At 42.0% G+C, this 18,483-nt stretch overlaps 1 protein-coding gene across 2 annotated transcripts in view; it reads right to left on the reverse strand.

Moving 5' to 3' along the window:
* The window catches only part of NDRG3 (NDRG family member 3), a 60,888-nt gene continuing 42,405 nt past the window's right edge, over window positions 1-18,483 (reverse strand). For both annotated transcript variants that reach the window (XM_006202570.4, XM_015237838.3), the window contains 7 exons: window positions 10,729-10,832; window positions 10,395-10,460; window positions 10,221-10,272; window positions 6,583-6,630; window positions 4,041-4,076; window positions 3,900-3,951; window positions 1-1,622 (listed from right to left, as the gene is read on the reverse strand). In XM_006202570.4, the coding sequence (XP_006202632.1) occupies window positions 1,441-1,622; window positions 3,900-3,951; window positions 4,041-4,076; window positions 6,583-6,630; window positions 10,221-10,272; window positions 10,395-10,460; window positions 10,729-10,832 (540 nt within the window). In that variant the 3' untranslated portion in view covers window positions 1-1,440. The remainder of the gene's footprint in view (window positions 1,623-3,899; window positions 3,952-4,040; window positions 4,077-6,582; window positions 6,631-10,220; window positions 10,273-10,394; window positions 10,461-10,728; window positions 10,833-18,483) is intronic.

Consider the following 18,483-nt stretch of genomic DNA (forward strand, 5'->3'; position numbering starts at 1 on the left):
TAACAATGAGACATATACAGCTTTATTTCACAATCTGTAAAAAGTTGTACTCTGGCTGAGTGATGCATTCCCTATCTGAGCAGAAAGCGAATGCTACGCCTGAAAAGCCCCTTCCTAAGATCAGAACTGTGTAACCCTGAGCTGACGTCTCGATGCCCTCAAAGCTGCGCCTTCTATTGTGTGGCAGTTGCTTTCACCCTCCTCCGGGCGACACCATCTGGGTGGCTGTGATCCCCCTCACACAGCAGCAGATTGAACACAATTCAACCTGGACAGGCTTCCCTTACAGATTGGCCCCTTCCCTCCTACAAAAGGGAGTTCACAGGATTAAGGATCCTTCTGAGAAATGTGTTCTATCTCAATTTCATTTTTTGTCCATTAAGTCTGCCAAAATCAAGGCTAAACTTATCAAACATGATACTGTGTTAACGTCTGTTCCTCTCTCCCCAACCATTTCCTCATTATCTACATTAATTTTCAGGCCACACCTCTCCCTTTCGGGGGATTGAGGGATGGAGAAACACTCTTCATCTCAGCCCCAGGAGGCTCTGAGGACATCTGGAATGTGGTATCAGACGCTGCAGAGACAACAGTTATGCACAGAAGAGCAGAGGACTGAAATTCTGTTTTTCACCTTCTTGTGCTAAGAGAGTCCAGTAGTTAAGCCACATTCACTCCTTGGGAAAAACTCCACACTGCACCAGAACCTCATCGTTCGTGGGCTTCTAACAGAACATATCCCTCCCCTTTATTTGTAGACCAGTATAAGTGAATTCAATTGGAAGGAGAAGGCGGCTGGCCACCCTGCCTGCTTCTCTATGTGACAGGCTCTCCTCTATTGCTCACAGTTCGTCCACAGTCCAAACAGTAAGTATGATCTTCCGCATTCCTCAGAGCTGCTCTCTCCTGAAGTCACTCTGCAAATCTTGTTGACCGATTTCGAACTGAAAGAGACTGCAGTGGCCTAGCCAACCTAGAACTCTGTTCTGTATATTTCCCCTAAAAACACTACTGAAAATGCAAAAAAAAAAGTCCCTTTTTTGTATGTGTTTTGCAGAAGCTCTACAAGAAAGCATGTCTAAAACCACAGAACTATGCACACACAAACACAGACACGCGTGCTCACACACATACATCAGGATCAAAGACTCTCAGCTACTTAGTTGGGAAAGTCGAGGGCAAAGCCAGCAAGAGAAGATGTGGAGATCTGATCAGCTGAAGATGCTGGAATGTGACAGTAATGGCATGGGAGTGGTTCTCGGTACACACAGAGGAGGGCGGGCAGGCAGAGAGGATGACAGGTCCAGGATATCAGAGAGAGTGTCAGTGGCCATGCAGGAGTTAAAGATAGATGTCAGCTTGCTGGATGAAGTGTTATATAATTATGGCATGTTGTTGGAAGGAGGATGGACTTGCATGCTCCAGGGCAGGAGCATCTGCTCAGCAGGACACCTCCATGGTCTGGTGTCTGTCTGGAACATCAGGGGACTCAGAGGACTCCTGAGTCCCGTCTGACTGACTGCTGGTGACCGACCGGCTGAAGGCACTTTCTCCAGAGCCCATGCTGCTCGAGGTGGAGTGGGTCCGTGAGCGGGCGAGCCGGGTCATGCTGGCAGACGGGACTGTAAGAAAGAACCAAGAGGACTATAGGATGGAGCCCTGGTTAAGCTCAGCTAATCTAGACATTTCACCAAAGGCCTTGTGTGTGGTTTCCCAACCCATTTAAGGGAACACCAGGACAAGACACAGCCACCCCGACTTTGCATTATTGGCTCTGGGTGAGGGGCTCTAGACAAGGCTGCTTTAATCCTCTGGATCTGACTGGAATCTCAGCTGATTTGTCCACAGCAGAAAAAGGGGAAACCTAAGTCCAGGGTATAGCCTCTTAGCTATGCCCACGCCATTCGTACAGTGATTAGGAAGGAGGCTTTGGGAACCCAAATAGGTAACCAAAACCTGCAGTGCATGCAAGACTAAACCAAAAGAAAAACAAATTACACAAGTATGAAGGTGTATCACAAACACAGTGCCAGCCCGATACAACGAGACTACCATCCGTGTCCACAGGCTACCCTTGCTACCCAGGGAGAAGACGTGTAGGAAGGTGCGGGGGTAGGAGGGGCAGGCAGGTGGGCCTGGAGCTGGCTTCTGCGCAGAGAGTGAGGTACAGGCTGCCTGCAAGAAAGAGTTCCAGGGGTGGGTGTTTAACTCAGACTCCTGTTCTGCCACTGCTCTGACCATAATGTCCTTCCAGCTTGGCCAGGACAGGGCCTTACCTGGAATACCTCCCTGCCTATCTTTCCAAGGCACAAGCCACTTCCCCAGCTGTCACTTCAATGCTGGGGCCCAAAGATGCCATCACCCACAGTTCTCTGGGCATAGGCTGACTTAGAATCCTGTGTCTGGGGGTTAACTCAAGGATCAGTAAGTAGGTGGTGATGCAAGAGGGGCTCTGCCTGTAAAGGTTCAGCTGCTTCTGTGACTCTGCCTGTTACATTCCTCCTGGGGGACCTCCTGGACCTGCAGGCTGACCGTGTTGGGGCACAACGAGCCACGTTCTATCGGGCTCTCACTGCACAGGAAAACCGCGGACATGCTGCGGGCAGCCAGTGCAGCTGGGAGAGCATGGCTGGGAGGCGGGGTGGGGCCGGCACAAAGGAAGGTACCTGACTCGGTGCTCAGGTGACTGAGCTGCACATACGGGACTGGAAGCAGGATGGACACAGGAAAAGGCAGGTTAGTGACCCGAGAGTGCCAAGTGGCAACCTTGGCTGCCTAGCAGACACTGACAGAGCACTCTAAGCCAGGGATAAAGTTTTATTTTAAGGTCCCAGAAAAGAGGTGAGGCTGACTGATGCTTCAGGAACTATTTGGATGTTACTTCTCTCAAATTGTCAAAGGCAACTGTTTTCCCCCACACTATAATCAGCCAACCTGCTTGGATCAGAAATGGGCTGGAAGATCAGCTGTTTCCTAGGAAAGGAGACAGATTTCTGCTCCTCCCAGCGAGCCAGAGTGACATGGGTGTGGGCTTGGCTGGTAGTGGCTCACAGACGGGGATGACACAGCCACTCTAGACGAGACATACACGGTCTGCCTGCCAGGTAGAGGGCTGTACCCAGGGGCCCAGCTGCTGCCCAGAGCAGCTGCTCAATGGTCATTATCCACACTGATATCAAAGACAGGAGAAAAATCACCCTACTGGGTAAAAAGCTCTGTACCTGGCTGAAAGGGGTTTTCTTTTTTTCACAACTCCAAGAAAGGAGCAAATGTGGATATTCTGTGACAAATGAGAAAGCTCACGGGTCTCACAATACAAGAGACCAGGACAGCAGCACAATACGGACACATCCTTGGATACACTCGCAAATACTGTGCAAGTTCATCTCCCGTGGTGGAGCAGATTTAACTGAGGACACTACCCTTTTCTTCTGGAGCTTCCATTTTGTTTCTCTAGGCCAGGAGTTATTAACCAGCCGAGTTTAAATGTAAATAATAACTTCAGACTCACTGCTAAGACTGCTTAAGCTTCAGTGATTGAAAAATATCAACTCTAGAGTCAGACTGAATCACGGCTCTGCAGCTGAACTGTTACCCTGGGAAAGGTGCTTAGCTTCTGTGAGCCTCAGTTTCCTCTTCCATAAAATGGGACGAATAACAGAACTTACCTCTTAAGGTTAAGAATATAGAGTGCCTGGCCCAAGGTGAAGTGCTGAATAAGCATCGGCTCATCTTTATACATATGCACAGATGAATGTTCCATAAACATCCTGGTGTCTACTTGATTTCAGGCTGGCTAGCACAGAGGTTATGCCCTGAGAATTGTGGGCTCCCCAGATATCAAAATGACCCCATAATCAGTAAGTCTTTGCTAGAATAGAAAGTTGTGTCCTACTCACTGTAGCCCATTCCCTGCAGAAAGTACTTGAAGGCCTCGGTGAGTTTCCCAGGCTATGGGGACAAAATAAGAAGGCATTAGTCAATTTCTGCACAGGCAGAGAGCTAGAATCAAATGGGTGTTTTCAAAAAAATCTCCTTACCTGAACTACTTGGGGCAGTCCACCGCAGTCTGCCATCTAGAAGAGGAAAAATACGTAAGTCAGCTGAGAATTACGCTTACAGGAAGTGCTCTGAACGTCCATGAGTCCTTTCAAAAGGACAAGATCAAATTTTAGTTCCTTAACTTAATGTTTAACTGCATCCAAGTGTCCATCTCCTCAATGCACTCATTAATTTTTTTTCTTTCCTTTTTTATTTGTGTTTTGTTTTTGTTTTTATTCGAAGAGCCTAGTTCTTTTTTTTTTTCCAAGTTTTTTTCTCTGGGAGGGTAGGTAATTTAGATTTATTTACTTACTTACAGAGGTACTGGGGATTGAAGCCAGAACCTCTACATGCTGGGCATGCTAAGCCCACACTCTACTACTAAGCTATACCCTCCCCTCTCAATGCACTCTTATGCAAAGATTTAAATCTTAGCATATAATCTTAGATATAGGTCTGAGAAGATTATTCAATATTTATTAATCTGTAGTGCAGGGCCTGCCTTTCAGGCCCATGTCAGGAATTTTCCACTGGGGTGATAGTGAAGTTAACTACTACCTTCAACCATGGTTCGGCCTCCAACTGGAGAATGTTACTTTCTGAGTCCTCAAGCAGTGCAATCCTAACTTCTCAAGGTACCATGCTTTTAGAGTTCCTCTCTCAACTCTTGCATTATCTTCACTCCACGACTAAGGGGATGTCTCCAGTCAGATGATGCTGCTAAATTCAGCCAACCTGCTTGGTCAGCCACTTTCATTTCATAGCTGGATTTGTGGGGCAGTATCTCACTTCATAAATCTTTCCAGTATGTTTTTCTCACTTCTGCAAAGATTTCTAGAGTAGGGTTTTGTTAGCATGCACTGGAATCACCTGGAGGACTTGTTAAAACTCAGAGTCTTGACTTCCCGCCCTAGAGATTCTGATTTAATAGGTTTGGGGCTCAAGAACTTGCATTTCTAACAAACTCCCAGGTGATGCAGATTCTGCCAGTCTGCAGAGAACACTGCCTCTAAGGCATGATGGCCAACCATGAGGCCACCCTCTTCCTTCCAGCTGTTATGCATTCCATACCCAGACAGTGGCCTATTCAGGCTGACTGGGATTTTTTTTTTTTAAAAAGAGACATGAACCCCATGGTCTCCTTCCGTTGGCATGAAAACTTTCTTTGAGGGTGGACTGTTATTCAACAGATGGAAATGCCACAGAAGGCACAGGAATTTGAGGTTAACAAGGAATAGTCAGTCCCCTGAAATTCTAAGCCTAAGATCAGGAACAAATATTTAACCTGATTTAAGTGTGAAACAGAACTAACTGGCCCAGGCTGTATTTTTAGGCATTTTAGGAGTCAAAATCTGATTAGAACCATAAAATAGTTCCCATATGCAGAAAGAATATTGGGAAAGCCTATTTCCAAGCTGGATACCTATCAAACAGTTAGAGAATCAGTTCCATCATGCTGTTGTGGATGGGCATTTTTGCCCAGAAATAATCACATCTACGGGTACTGTAAAGTTCAGTTTTGTGCTTATGGAAAACTGATTCAGATCTGCAGTGAAAAGCAATTTTGAAACCACATACTTTCAAAAAAACCATTCATGTTTTAGACTAGTTCATCACCTGGACCCCAGAACACTCTTGAGTTTCATCACCTCAGAGCATTAACCTCATGCTACATTTCCAGGAACTATGGGCTGCTTCTGGTGACAGCACTTCCCTTCTAACTATACTTCAAAGAGAAAAGGAAGAAAGCAGAGGTCTTTCAGGTTGAGAAAGTAGCAGGAAGCAACATAAGATCAGCACTTAAATCTATACTAACCCAAATTCTAACCATGAAGTCAGGTTTGATTAAATTATTTTGCTAGCGGCTTCAGAAAAATGTGAGCCTGGGGTACACTCAAAAGGGGGAGAAACTTGATAACTAACCCTAGAAGTCTAGTACAAGAGTTGCTCTCCATCTGCCCTAAGATAAAGAAAATGCATCCACCCTCATCATTAGATGTTACTGGAAGCTTCCTTGTCAATACAAGGGGATTTCGAAGGTAAAGAATTTCCATCCATTATCTTATTTCTCATGTCAACAATAAACAATGCTTATGAAGCTTTTAATGACATGGAAGATGTTTATACCTCAAAAAGTTGAGGAAAACAGATACAGGGCTATAAACAGCCTAAAATCTTAGTGATGTAAAAATGTATAGGAAAAAGACTAATTTTTTTACCAAAGGTTACCTCTGGGTAGTAGGATCATGGGTACTTTTTATTTATTTTATTCTTTCTATATTTCCATTCTTTTCTCTATTTTTTGATTTTCTTTTCTTTTTTTTTAATGTTGGTACTGGGGATTGAATCCAGGCCTTCAAGTGTGCTAAGCATGTGCTATACCACTGAGCTATAATACCCACCCCCTCCGATCTTCTACAACGAGAATATATGGAAAAAAAGTTTTTTTTAAAGAAGGTCGACTATTCCAGAAATAAAGTAATTTAAACCATGTATAATTTACTCACTAATGGTTGGCAATGAGGAAAGACGACACACTACCTTTAGCAAAGTTGTATTTACAGGATTCAGGCGAGAATTGCATTCAACCTAAAAAAAAAAGGAGAGAAAACAATAAAACAATTGTACAAACTGTTAGAAAAATAAGAACTAGCTTGGCATGAGAATTATCTTCCAAGATCAACAGCACAGTCTGAAGATGGCTGGATCAGCCAAAGAAATTACCAAAATACAAAGTGGGAGATACATTTATATGATGCACTCATAATCTGATATTTCTTTGCTTCTTTTTTTTTTTTAAGGGAGGTATTGGGGATTGAACCCAGGACCTCGTGCATGCTAAGCATGCACTCTACCACTGAGCTATTTCCCACCTACATCCCCTCCCTGCCAATATATCTGATATTACTTAATAGATCTAAAAAATTCTGGCTAAGTTCATTTTCTGAATCTGTTATAAGTAGAGTCTTTAAAGAACTACATGTTGAATCTGATTCCTCCTACTGTCTTCATAACATGGAAGCAAGTTATCTACTTCTTTAAAAAGTGAACTGGACCGTGGCCCGCGTTACCTGCTGGGGTCTTAATGATTTCCCAGCACAACTGGCCCTAATGATAGAGACTTTGCACCTCCCCTGCCCATTTCTCAGCCCTTTCCTGTGCCCTGAAGGTAGTAGGTTTGCCATTCCTTACACCTTGACCCTATTCTGCCTCAGGATCTTTGGCTACCCCATTTAAGCTGAATCCTTCAATGGTTTTTCTTTTACAGCAGTCATCACAATTAAGAATTACAACCTTGTATATTTACACATTTGCTGTCTTGTACCTTCACATCCACAAAGACAGGGAACTCAAAGAAAATGTTCTGGGGAGATAATGTCTAGGTTCAACAATGTTTTACGGTTAACTCAATCAACGGGATCTCTCCCTTGCACATGCTTGCCCAAGCACACATATATAAAACATTGTGCCTTAAAGAGTATGGAATCTAGTGGGCAGAATGTAATACAAGGCAGAATGAGATCACTTGAAATTTTCTCTTCTGAGCTGAGTGAGTATAGAAGGATGAATAAGTATTTCTATAGACAGAAAAAGAAGGGGTAGGCATTCGAAGGCTTCCAGGGTCAAGGGGAAAGCAGAAGGACCCCGGGTTGGGGGTGAAGTGAATGTGCGGGGCATGTGTGGGACTACAGAGACAAGAATGGTGTGAGGATGTGCTGCGGAGAGAGGCTGGGAAGACTTGAGCTGACTGTGGAAGGCAAGAAGCCATGGAGGGTTTCTGAGGTGACAGGATTTGAGTTGTTTTAGGAAAATAACCAGCAGTGGCCTGTATGACAAACTGCAGAGGCAGTGACACAATAGGGAATTACCAGAATTACCTAGGCAAGAACCAGTAATCCAGCTGAACTTTTACTCTAGGGATTGCTGCTGGGTTTAAGTAAGGTTTTTGCTCTATACTGATGACAATGCAGGCAGTGACAAAGAAACATACGCATTTACTTACTATAGAACGTGCTCTAAAGGATGGAATGTAAAAACTGGATCCTTAACTACCAGGCACAGTCCTTAGAACACAGTAGATATATAGTAAATATTTTCTGGAAGAATGAACTCCCAAGTCTAGATTTAATATAATAAATCATGCTTTCCTTAGTTCATCACTTTGTAATTTCTGTAACTTTATAAGAAGTCTCAGTATCTGGCAGGCCAAGCACAGTGGTTGGTTTTTGACATGTCTATTCTCCGACAGTTCCCCAAAGGCAGACTCCATCTTACTGACTTTTGTATTCTCCACAGCATCAAGCAAACAGGAGATGGTCAAAAAATGATGCTGAATGAATATGTAAGCAAGAATAGCTAGCAACAGTGACCAGAACTTGTGGAGTTTCTTCCTGCTCTTCCATGCAAGGATAGCCCTCTACTCCCTACCAACCGATGGGATAAAAGGCTCTGGCAGGAGAGCTAGTTTTGAATAAGTCCAGAAGAGCATCTAGTTTGTGGTACAGGGGCTCCTGAAATTCTCTATGAACACTGAAGGTGTGGAATCAGAAAAAGACCTTATCTGTATTGGCCAACTTACATAGTCTTGAAAAATAATGTTAGTCTTGGTAATCTTGCTGAAAGTCCATGCAATTTTAAAAAGACAATTCAGTATTATTAGAGACTTCTGATAGAAGTATTTTCTAAAAATAATACTATTTTCCTGTTGTAAGTACACGTTTATGAAAAAATGTTTTTGATAGATATGTTTGTAGCAGGTAGCTCCACCTTTTTAGCCAGAAGAGACTGACTTTTACAAAACTCCTTCTTGATGAATTGCGATCATTGCTATAAACTTACTACTTCTGGGGATTTTTTTTTGACCTGAGGGTTATTTGCCTCTAGTGCTCAAGCCACACCGTGTATTTTACACTAGACATTCGATGCTTCACAGGGTAATTCAGGGAAATGTGAATACATTCTATTGTCACATCTGTCTCACCCTACAAACACTCCCCTTGCCCACTGACCTTCCCATCTATATCTACATCTCTGATTAGTTATTAGATTCTGTTTCCAAAAAGCTTTACTCTCTAATGTTTTGCTCTAAATAGGGTGGAAGTGAAGGTGGCCAAAGAAAACCAGGTAATTTCATGCAGATACTTAGTTAAGTTATATATGCTGTAGGAAAGACAAGCAAATGGTAACAGGCTTACGAAAAACTGTCAGCCTCATTAGTAATTAAAGAAATGCAAATTAAAACAGCAGGATACGATTTTTAATCAAATTAACTGCTAATAAAATTTCAAAGTCCAGTGCTGAACAGCATGCTGTGAAATAGGCACTCTCATACATTGCCAGTGGCAACACACCACTATGTCTTTTCTGGAAAGGAATCTAGGAAAATGTATTAAAACCTTACAAAGGTTTATGATTTTTGACACATTAACTCCATCCCATCCTAGGGAACTGATCAAAGATTCAGGCAAAGATTGTATAAAGATGCTCAACAGCAACATTATTAATGGTGCAAAATCAGAAATAATCAACAGTAGAAGGAGGTTAAATAAACTAGGGTATATTTATAAGACATTTATATTATACAGACATAACGACTGCACAATATGGAAAAATGCTATTAACAGTCTTAAGTAATCGGATCCCAAAACTGGATATATTTAATACCATCCAATCTATGTTAAAGACAGTGGCTTGTCTTTGGGTAATGGGATCATGATTTCTCCTCCTGTCCTACTATTTACCAGTTTTCTTGTATTTTCTACAATAAGCATGTATTATTTCTACCAGTGGCTATGTGCTTGATCAAGAAAGAGGTAGAGGAAAGCACACAGGCTCTCGGCAGCCTTCCAGCCTGCTGATACAGTTCCAGATTTCTGGTGGCTTCAGAAAGCCAAGGCGGCCAGAAATCGGACAGTAAGCAAACAGTGTTTAGTTGTCCTCCTTGCCACAAAGTGAACTGCGCAGCAGTCAAGGGTAATATTGATCCCTTCAGATGAAACTGAGTGATCAGTGAGGAGTTCGTTTTCCAAACTGGGTAACAAAGAGCAAACCCTGCTAGGTGTCATCAGAAATAACAAAAACTAGTATCTACCAACTGTTTCTAGTGTGTCAGCAGTGTGTTACAGGCAACTTATTGCATTTCATCTCATTTCGTCTTCACAACATCAGGACTGACTTACCACAGCCTCGACTGCAGGTGAGTTGTCACCCACCACCAATAAAGTAGAACACCTGGGGAAAGGCAGAATAAGACGTGACACTCAGCAAGCAGCATGTACACCCCAGTGAACAGTGGCTTCGTCTATCAAAGGCACAGATATTTAGCAACTTAGTGGGGAGACTGAGAGACTTACTTCAGTGTCTTTGATTTGTTTTCACTTTGTCCCAGAATGGGTCTTTCAATCTCCAGGTCTCTGCGTCTACAGAAACAAAGGAAGCAATGCCCTTTTCAGGTAAAATCATAGTAACTCAGGTTACTTCCTGATTATGAAAGCCAAAATGTATCAAGGAATTTGAAAACTATCTTTCCTTCACACCTGATGAGGGGAGGGGACCCTCCCCCCCAACCCCATGTACTTTGTTCACAAGTAGCCATGTCACTGGCATCCTGGGTGGTACAGAGTAGGAAAAAGGGACTCGGTAGGATGCCTCATCATCATTTAAGTGGAAGAATGGAAACAACTGTACCCGTTATAGGAACCCAGGAAGAGCTGTAGATTTTCTTGGTTGATATCTTGGGCAATATGCAGTCTGTAGGTTTGAATCAGATCCAGGTTGGCCTGCAACTCTTCCTAGAACAACCAAAAGAAGATCCAGGTAAACTTTTGAGCTACAGTTCAAGGCTGTCTTCTTTGGTTTGCATTCTCAATGCCCAAAGCCAAAGCTCCCTGTCCGTGATGGGAGATGGGGCAGAGCCTGGGGCCTACTGCTGATGTACTGGTAGGCTGAATGGCTGAAATCTTTTTTTATTTGCATCAGACTGGTTCAGTGCCTTATTCTGTGTTGGATGAGGGCACCAAAGGATCTGTGATGGAAAAGGTTGCTAATCAACTCCAGGTCAAGCACAAAAACTTGGAAACACGTTCTGAATATCCTTACCTACACCACAGCAGAAACTTCACTAAACTTGGATTCAAGTATTAGCTCTGAAATTTAGACAGGTCATCTAACCATTCCGAATCCTAGTTTCCTTATTTGTGTTTTTTTCATGTTCTGCCATTCTCATAAAAATAGAGTGTCTGTAAAATGAAGATAATAACCAGCTACCTGACAGGGCTGGTTTTTTTTTTTTAACATTTTTTTTTATTGAGTTATAGTCATTTTACAATGTTGTGTCAAGACAGGGCTGTTTTAAAGATTAAATAAGAAAAGTTATATGAACTGTAAAGTATAAAATAAATAGAAAGTAACATTTCTCTTAATAGCCATAAATCTGTATAATTAACTTACCTATTTCTTCATCAATATAATGGGTACAATATCTATATACTATTGTTTAAAAATATATATTACAGAATTATATATTACATTCCATTTATGATATTTTACTAAGTCAATTTAACATTTATTTAATCTTATTATCAATAATATGTTTTTCAATTGAGGTAGTGTTGATTTATAATATTATATTAATTTAAGGTGTACAACATAGTGATTCAAAATTTTTATAGATTATAAACCATTTAAAGTTATTACAAAATACTGGCTATATTCCCTGTATAAAATTCAAGAGAAACAAAATGGTCTATACAGCAAAAAGAGAATCTCCTCCCACTACCCACTGTCTAATGGTCCCTCTCTTGCTGGTCTTCTTGGAGGCCTCCAGAACCGGTTGCCAGGTTTTTTGTATATAAGCATATACATATACATGTGCGTGCATATGTGCACGTGTGCGCACGTGCGCACACACATCTGCACTGGAGGAAAGAAATGTATCAGGGATTGTCAGAGAGTCAGTTAATCAATTTAAGGCAGTGTATAAAGGTCACCACCAGCAGGTTTTGTAGAGAAACAGATAAGAGGGACGTGAGTTGGCATTTTCACTACTTCATGAAGTGAAGTGAGCCAAGAATACAGCTGGAAACTGACCAAAGAGATCAGAGTCAAACTGAAACTACAGGGCACTGGAGGCACTCCGAGGAAACTTGGTAAAGGCTGAAGACATTATAAATAAGAAGAGTGAACAACAAATGAACCACACAGCAATTAGGGATGAAATGGTCTATCCAGCTCCCCTTTGAAGGCCTGGAGAGGAACTTGAGCAGCAAAGTGTGAGATTAAAAAAGGGAAGAAATGGGGGAGGGTATAGCTCAGTAGTAGAGTGCATGTTTAGTATGCATGAGCTCCTGGGTTGAACCCCCAGTAGCTCTATTAAAAAAAAAAAAACAACTTCAAAAAAGGGAAGAAATGGTATTGGTATAAAAGGGGTAAAACTGGCTTAAGTGCTAATGGAACTTCTTAGGAAAAGCTGTTACGTATAAATTGCCCCCCAAACACCTTTTTTTTTTTTTGAAACACAAATCAGTCTGCTAGACATACTGTTCAACATCATGCTTTTTCACTTAAAAGTACGGTAGAATCATTCTTTGTCAGGACATATGCAGCTGTCTCATTTATTTGTGCCACCTGTTTTCTCACACCCTGGCTAGTACAGATGCCCACTCTTTGAGTTTTGCTAATTTGATAGATTAAAAAAGGGGATATCACTGTGGGGTTTTTTCTTAGTAATGAAGATGAGATTATTAATGTTCGGAAACCTCACTTGCTTCCATTCCAAAGCAATAAAAGCAATACAAGCATTTGCTTGCTTAACTTTGAAATGAACACTTCAGCCCTGTGACAACCCATTGTCTATGACCACACACGTTTTTAATTAAACACACATTATGTATATGTTGTGAGGATGTTCCTGCTTTACAGAAATCATTAAAATTCTCATGTGAGCTTTCCCCAGTTGAAGTAGTATTTCTAATATATCTGAAAGCAAAAACCTCATTCTTCTATGTCAGGCGCTTCTTTTGCTAATCAACCTCCCGCAAACATCCTACACTGTCTCGTCCCAGGTTACTTAACACCTCCAAATATGTCTTATAATTCCTTCCTCTTTGCTTTTGAGCAGCAAACGAGTCCCCCTTCCTGGAATGATCCCCTTGCCCCCAAATCTAAAATGTTGAATTTTATCTATCCTTCAAGGCCTAGCTGGGATACCTCCACCTTGAAGCCTTCCTTGATTCCCTTAAATTAGAAGTAAACCTCTTCTGCCTCTGAATTCCTCTAGGCCCCTCACGGGGCCTCTCCTAAGATACCCTGGCACAGCAGAAAGAGGAAAAGAAAGCTTCAGAACCGGGCCCATCTAGTTTCAAATCTCCCTTGATACGTTATAGCTGCTGACCTTGTGTAAACCAATTCATTCTTCACCTGTAAAGTGGGAATAATACAATTCCCATTAAGAGACTATTAGACTGAATTGTTTAATGTATATAACATGTCTGTCTAAAATCTGTAGGTGTTCAGTGAAAGGTGGTTCTTTACTTGTCCCTTTTTACGTGTGCTATAGTAGTATTTCTGTACATCTCATCTCCCTACAGAGTGAGCTCCTGGAGAATAAGGGCTGTATTTTAAATATCTTTGTCTCTCCGAGAGCACACAGCATGGAATTTTGTAAATTTTGTGAACTGGTTTTTAAGGTCTACAGTCAAAACCAAGCATCCTGTGCCTTCAGCAAAGTAACCACTTTACGCAGCACTACGTAATGGGAAGATCATGGTCTCTGAGACTTCCAATTAAAGATGCTGGCTTAAAGCACAGATTTACTCCTTCCAGAGAAATCACAAAAATAACAGAAAGGTTTTTTTTTTTGTTTGTTTATAAGCCACAAACACATAAGGACAGAGACAACAAGGAAAATTGACAACAGCAATAACAAAGTGGGAAAGCAGAAGGAAGACTGTAATCACTCATTTACCAGACTCAACAAGGCTGCTAGGCTGGCTGTGGGGAGAAGCCAAGAGTCCGTGACCATGTACCAAGGAGCCTGAAAAGGCTCAAGAATTGTCAGCACCAGTTCTCTCTGCAAGCAGAGGGTAAAGATGGTACAAAGGAGGATTGATTGAAAGTCCTGTTTAATAAAGACATAATGTCAGGAAGACACAACAATTAAAACACATGAAGCAAAAGGAAACAGAATTGAAGGGAGAAATGGAAAATTCAACAATAACACTTGGCAGTTCACACTGACGAGGGATGTTGAGGGTAGGGGAGTACATATGCGTGGGTGGGGAGGGCTATGTGCGAACTCTCTGTATTTGCTGCTCAATTCTGCTGTGAATCTGAAAACTGCTCTAAAAAACCAAAGCCTATTAATAAAAAAAAAAGATGGTTGGCAATTTAGTGTCCTACTTTCAATTCTGGATAAAATAATGAGGCAGAAGGTCACAAGGAAATAGAAGAACTGAATAATGCTACAAACCACCAGACCTAACAGACATCTAAGAACAGTCAACTTAATAGCAGTAGAATGAAAACACATTCTTCTCATGTGTACATGGACTATTCTTTGGGACACACCATGTTAAGACATGAAACAACTCTCAGTCAATTTAAAAAGTAATGAAATATTAAGAATATCCTCTGACTACGGTGGAATGAATTAGAAATCAGTAACAGTAGGAAATTTGGGAAATTAAACAATATTCTCCTAAATAATAATAGATCAAAGAAATCACAAGGAAATTAGAAAATACTTTGAAATGAATGAAAATACCTTATAGGATACAGCTAAAGCAATATTTAGAAGGAAATGTATAGCTTTAAATTCCTGTATTAAAAAAAGATCCCAAGTTCATAGTTGGCCTTCTACCTTAAGAAACTAGAAAAAGAAGAGGAAACTTAGAGAAAGCAGAAGGAAGGAAATAATAAAGATTAGAATGGAAATAAATGAAATAGAAAATAGAGAAAGAATAGGAAAAAAATCAATGAAACCAGAAAGTGGTCAGCTAGACTAACCAAGAAAAACAGAGACAAGACTCAAAATTACTAAAAACAGGAATGAAAGCGGAGACATCACTATCAGCTTTACAGAAATGAAAATAATCATTTAAAAAATAAGTAGCTAATTAGGTAAGTAACAGTGGGCTATGTGCATGAACCAATGATTAGAGTGTAAGACAAACCAAGGACTGTGATGTTTCTAACAATCTGTACCTGTGGACCAATGGGAACAAGGCAAAAAAGCAATCAGCACGCCAGATCCCTTCCCTGCATTCTGGGGGGACTTCCCTTTTCCCACCCCAGGAGAAGACTAAAGGTCTATTATCTGGAAATGACAAAACACAATGTCTTTGATCTGGGAGACCACAGGCCCAGGTGGTAGTAGATACACCATATTGAAAACATTAGGCTTAAGTGCAAGTTTAAAGCTGGAGTGTTGAGACCCTCTACCTTTTTCTGCACTTGGGTCCCAGAATTCTAATGTCAGTGTCTGGTGTGTAACCTCAGAGTTTATCTGGGGAATCTGACAGTCCCAGAGAAAAGACCTAAAGCTGTTGCCATCAGGGAATCCCCAAGGAAAAAATGGGCCGGTTTAACTACCCAAGCGATAAGCCTCACCTGGTGCACACTGGCCTTTCAGTGATCCACCCTTATTAAATATGGACAGACAGACAGGGATCACTAGCCATTAAGGGAAAGCACCCATGCCAGTTATTCTTGGCCTCAGAGCCACCGTTCCTTGTAATACTGGAGCTAGACTGCAAAATAATCATTTTCCAGTCTTTTTAAAAAATTTAGCACAGGAGCCAGTGGCTCAGTGTATCAGGAATCCTCACAGACCTGCTGTAGCTGCACCCTCAGCCCATGTTCTCTCCCTCCAACTGCAGCTTCTGCAGCTGCTCAGACCTTATTTTAGACAAATGTCTCCCCCGTGTGGTGAGAGGCTCTATGGACCAGTTGAGGCCCTCACCTCCTGGCAGACTGTTTCACTGTTGGCCGGCTATACTTTCCGTGGAAACCGGGCCTTCTTTGAAGAGGCCTGACTCTCAGACTTGGTGAGGGGGCCTCAGCTAAGCCCTCAGCTCCTTCAGTGCCCACACCCCCTCAGCTGGGAGTAGCTGCTATTTTTCCACCTGCTACTTTTGGACCCCTGAATCCTCTTTGCCCTCTTTGAGAGGTAAGCCACCTTCTACTAGTTAATAATACTTTATATGAAACTTTCTATGCTCAAAGTGTGTGGTTTCTGTCTCCTGAATGGCCCTTGGAAACAGCCCACAGGATGGAGGAAGTGTGACCTGAAGGCTGCTGAGACGAGGGTCACCAGGCCTGTATGCCAAGCCTTGATTCTTGTGCTAAATTGTTTAAAAAGGCAGCACCTGGAAAGGAAGAGCCTTCCTGTCACTATCACCTTGTAGTGTCCCTCCAGGGTCCTTTATTTACAGATTTTAACACTGTCACTAGGTAAAGAAGAAATGTACAGAAAACGAAAGCTGTCACAGCTCAGCTCTGAAACACATTCACATGCTAGTGTAAATGCTGGAAATTGATCTAATCCAAATTATGCTATATTGGGAGAACGGAGTGGTGGAAAGCACAAATGTGTGTCATGGGGTCGGGGTGTACGTGTATAGAAGGGAAATCATCTCTCATAATGGTATGCCAACAGATAACGCCCACAACTGAAAAATCAACAAGTGGAAACACAGGCACATTTAGAAAGATGGAAGCGAAGAGAACTGAAGAGAATTAGGACACATGTCCAAAAAGACATATATCAGAATGCTCATAGCAGCTTTATTAGTAATAGTAAAACAAAAACAAAAGACTGGTAATAACCCAAATGTTCACAGGAACATTTGTGGTATGTAATACAAGGGGCTGCTACACAGAATGATTTTTTGGGGATAATGGAAATGCTCTGTATCTTGATTTGGTGGTTGTTACGTGAAGAGTATATACATATAATATAAAAGGTCACTGAGATGCACTTGTGATTTGTGTCCTTTACTATACGTAAGTTATACCTTAATTAATGAAGTAAAACCCCCAAAAACCAGCTAAAAGAATTAAAGTGGTTACCTTTAAGAAGCAGGAAAATGGGGCGGGGGGCAGATTCTTGTAAAAAGCCCTGCAGAACTTCTCTCCTCTAAAATATGTGCGAATTTGTAACCTTGATAAAACTTAATCTCAGTAAAAGGAAAAACTATGGACTTTGGAGCTGCCGGATTTGGATTCAAACCACTTGCTATCTGGATAACGGTGGTAAGTTATGTTGCCTCTTTGGCCCTCAGTTTCTCCAGTTTAAAGTAAATCTAATAGAACCATGTGAAAAATAACTGAGTTTGTGCCTTAAGGTACTTGTCAAAGTGCTTTACACATAATGAGTACTCAGTAAATGCTAATTTTCTCCCCACTTACCATTTTCCTTCAATGCACAGGCTACAGTTGGGCACACACTACTCCTATTTATATTGTTTTCATCTCCCCAACTCCAGACACCTCAGAGCTCTCTAAACTTACTGCTCATTTATTCCCTCACTCCTTCCTAGGTCGTCTGTGATATTGTGATTTATGTTAAGACATATATATTTGGTCTTCATCCCATTCCTGGTGCAGAGCTCCTAAAACCCCTAGCATTTCTGAAGTGATGAGAGTGATAAACGTATCTTGTTTTGTTAATGAAGGGGCTTTAGGAAAGCCCCTAAGTAACTTCTAGATGGAACAGCCCCTGTGATTAGAGGGTTGGAACTTTCAATCCCACCCCACCCCGACCCCCCGTCCAGGGAAGGGGAGAGGGGGTGGATGTTGAATCGACTGCCACATAATCATGCCTTGGTAGTGAAGCTGCCATAAAAATTCAAAAGGATGGGCTAGGGAGAGCTTCTGGGTTGGTGACTGTGTGAAGGTTCTGGGAGACTGGGGAACACTAGAGGGCATGGAAGCTCGGCGCCCCTTTCCACATGACTTGCCCTATGTATCTCTTTCATCTAGCTGTCCTGGGTTATGTCCTTTTATAACAAACCAGTAATCTAGTAAGTATACTGTTTCTTTGAGGTCTGTGAGCTGCTCTAGCAAATTAAATCCAAAGAGGGAGTGGTTTGAACCTCTGATGGACAGCTGGTTGGTCAGAAGCTCAAGTGGCAACCTGGAGTGGTGACTGGTGGCTGAAATGGGGGGAGGGGGAGTGGTGGTGGCGGTGGCAGTCTTACAGGCTCAAGCCCCAACCTGTGAGATCCGACCTATCTCTAGGCAGATAGTGCCATAATGGAGCTAAACTGTAGGACACCCAACTGGTGTCCGAGAACTGTTTGGTAGTGTAGGAAAAAAAGTACACAGGGTGATTGCTGTGAGAATCATCTTTCTCTCTGAAAAGAGAACTAGGGTCCCCTCTTTCACCCTACAGTTATTCATACAATTGTCACTTCTTCTGTAGACTTCAGTCGCCTCACCAGT

Source organism: Vicugna pacos, chromosome 19 (assembly GCF_048564905.1).
Source record: "Vicugna pacos chromosome 19, VicPac4, whole genome shotgun sequence".
Classification (NCBI taxonomy): domain Eukaryota; kingdom Metazoa; phylum Chordata; class Mammalia; order Artiodactyla; family Camelidae; genus Vicugna; species Vicugna pacos.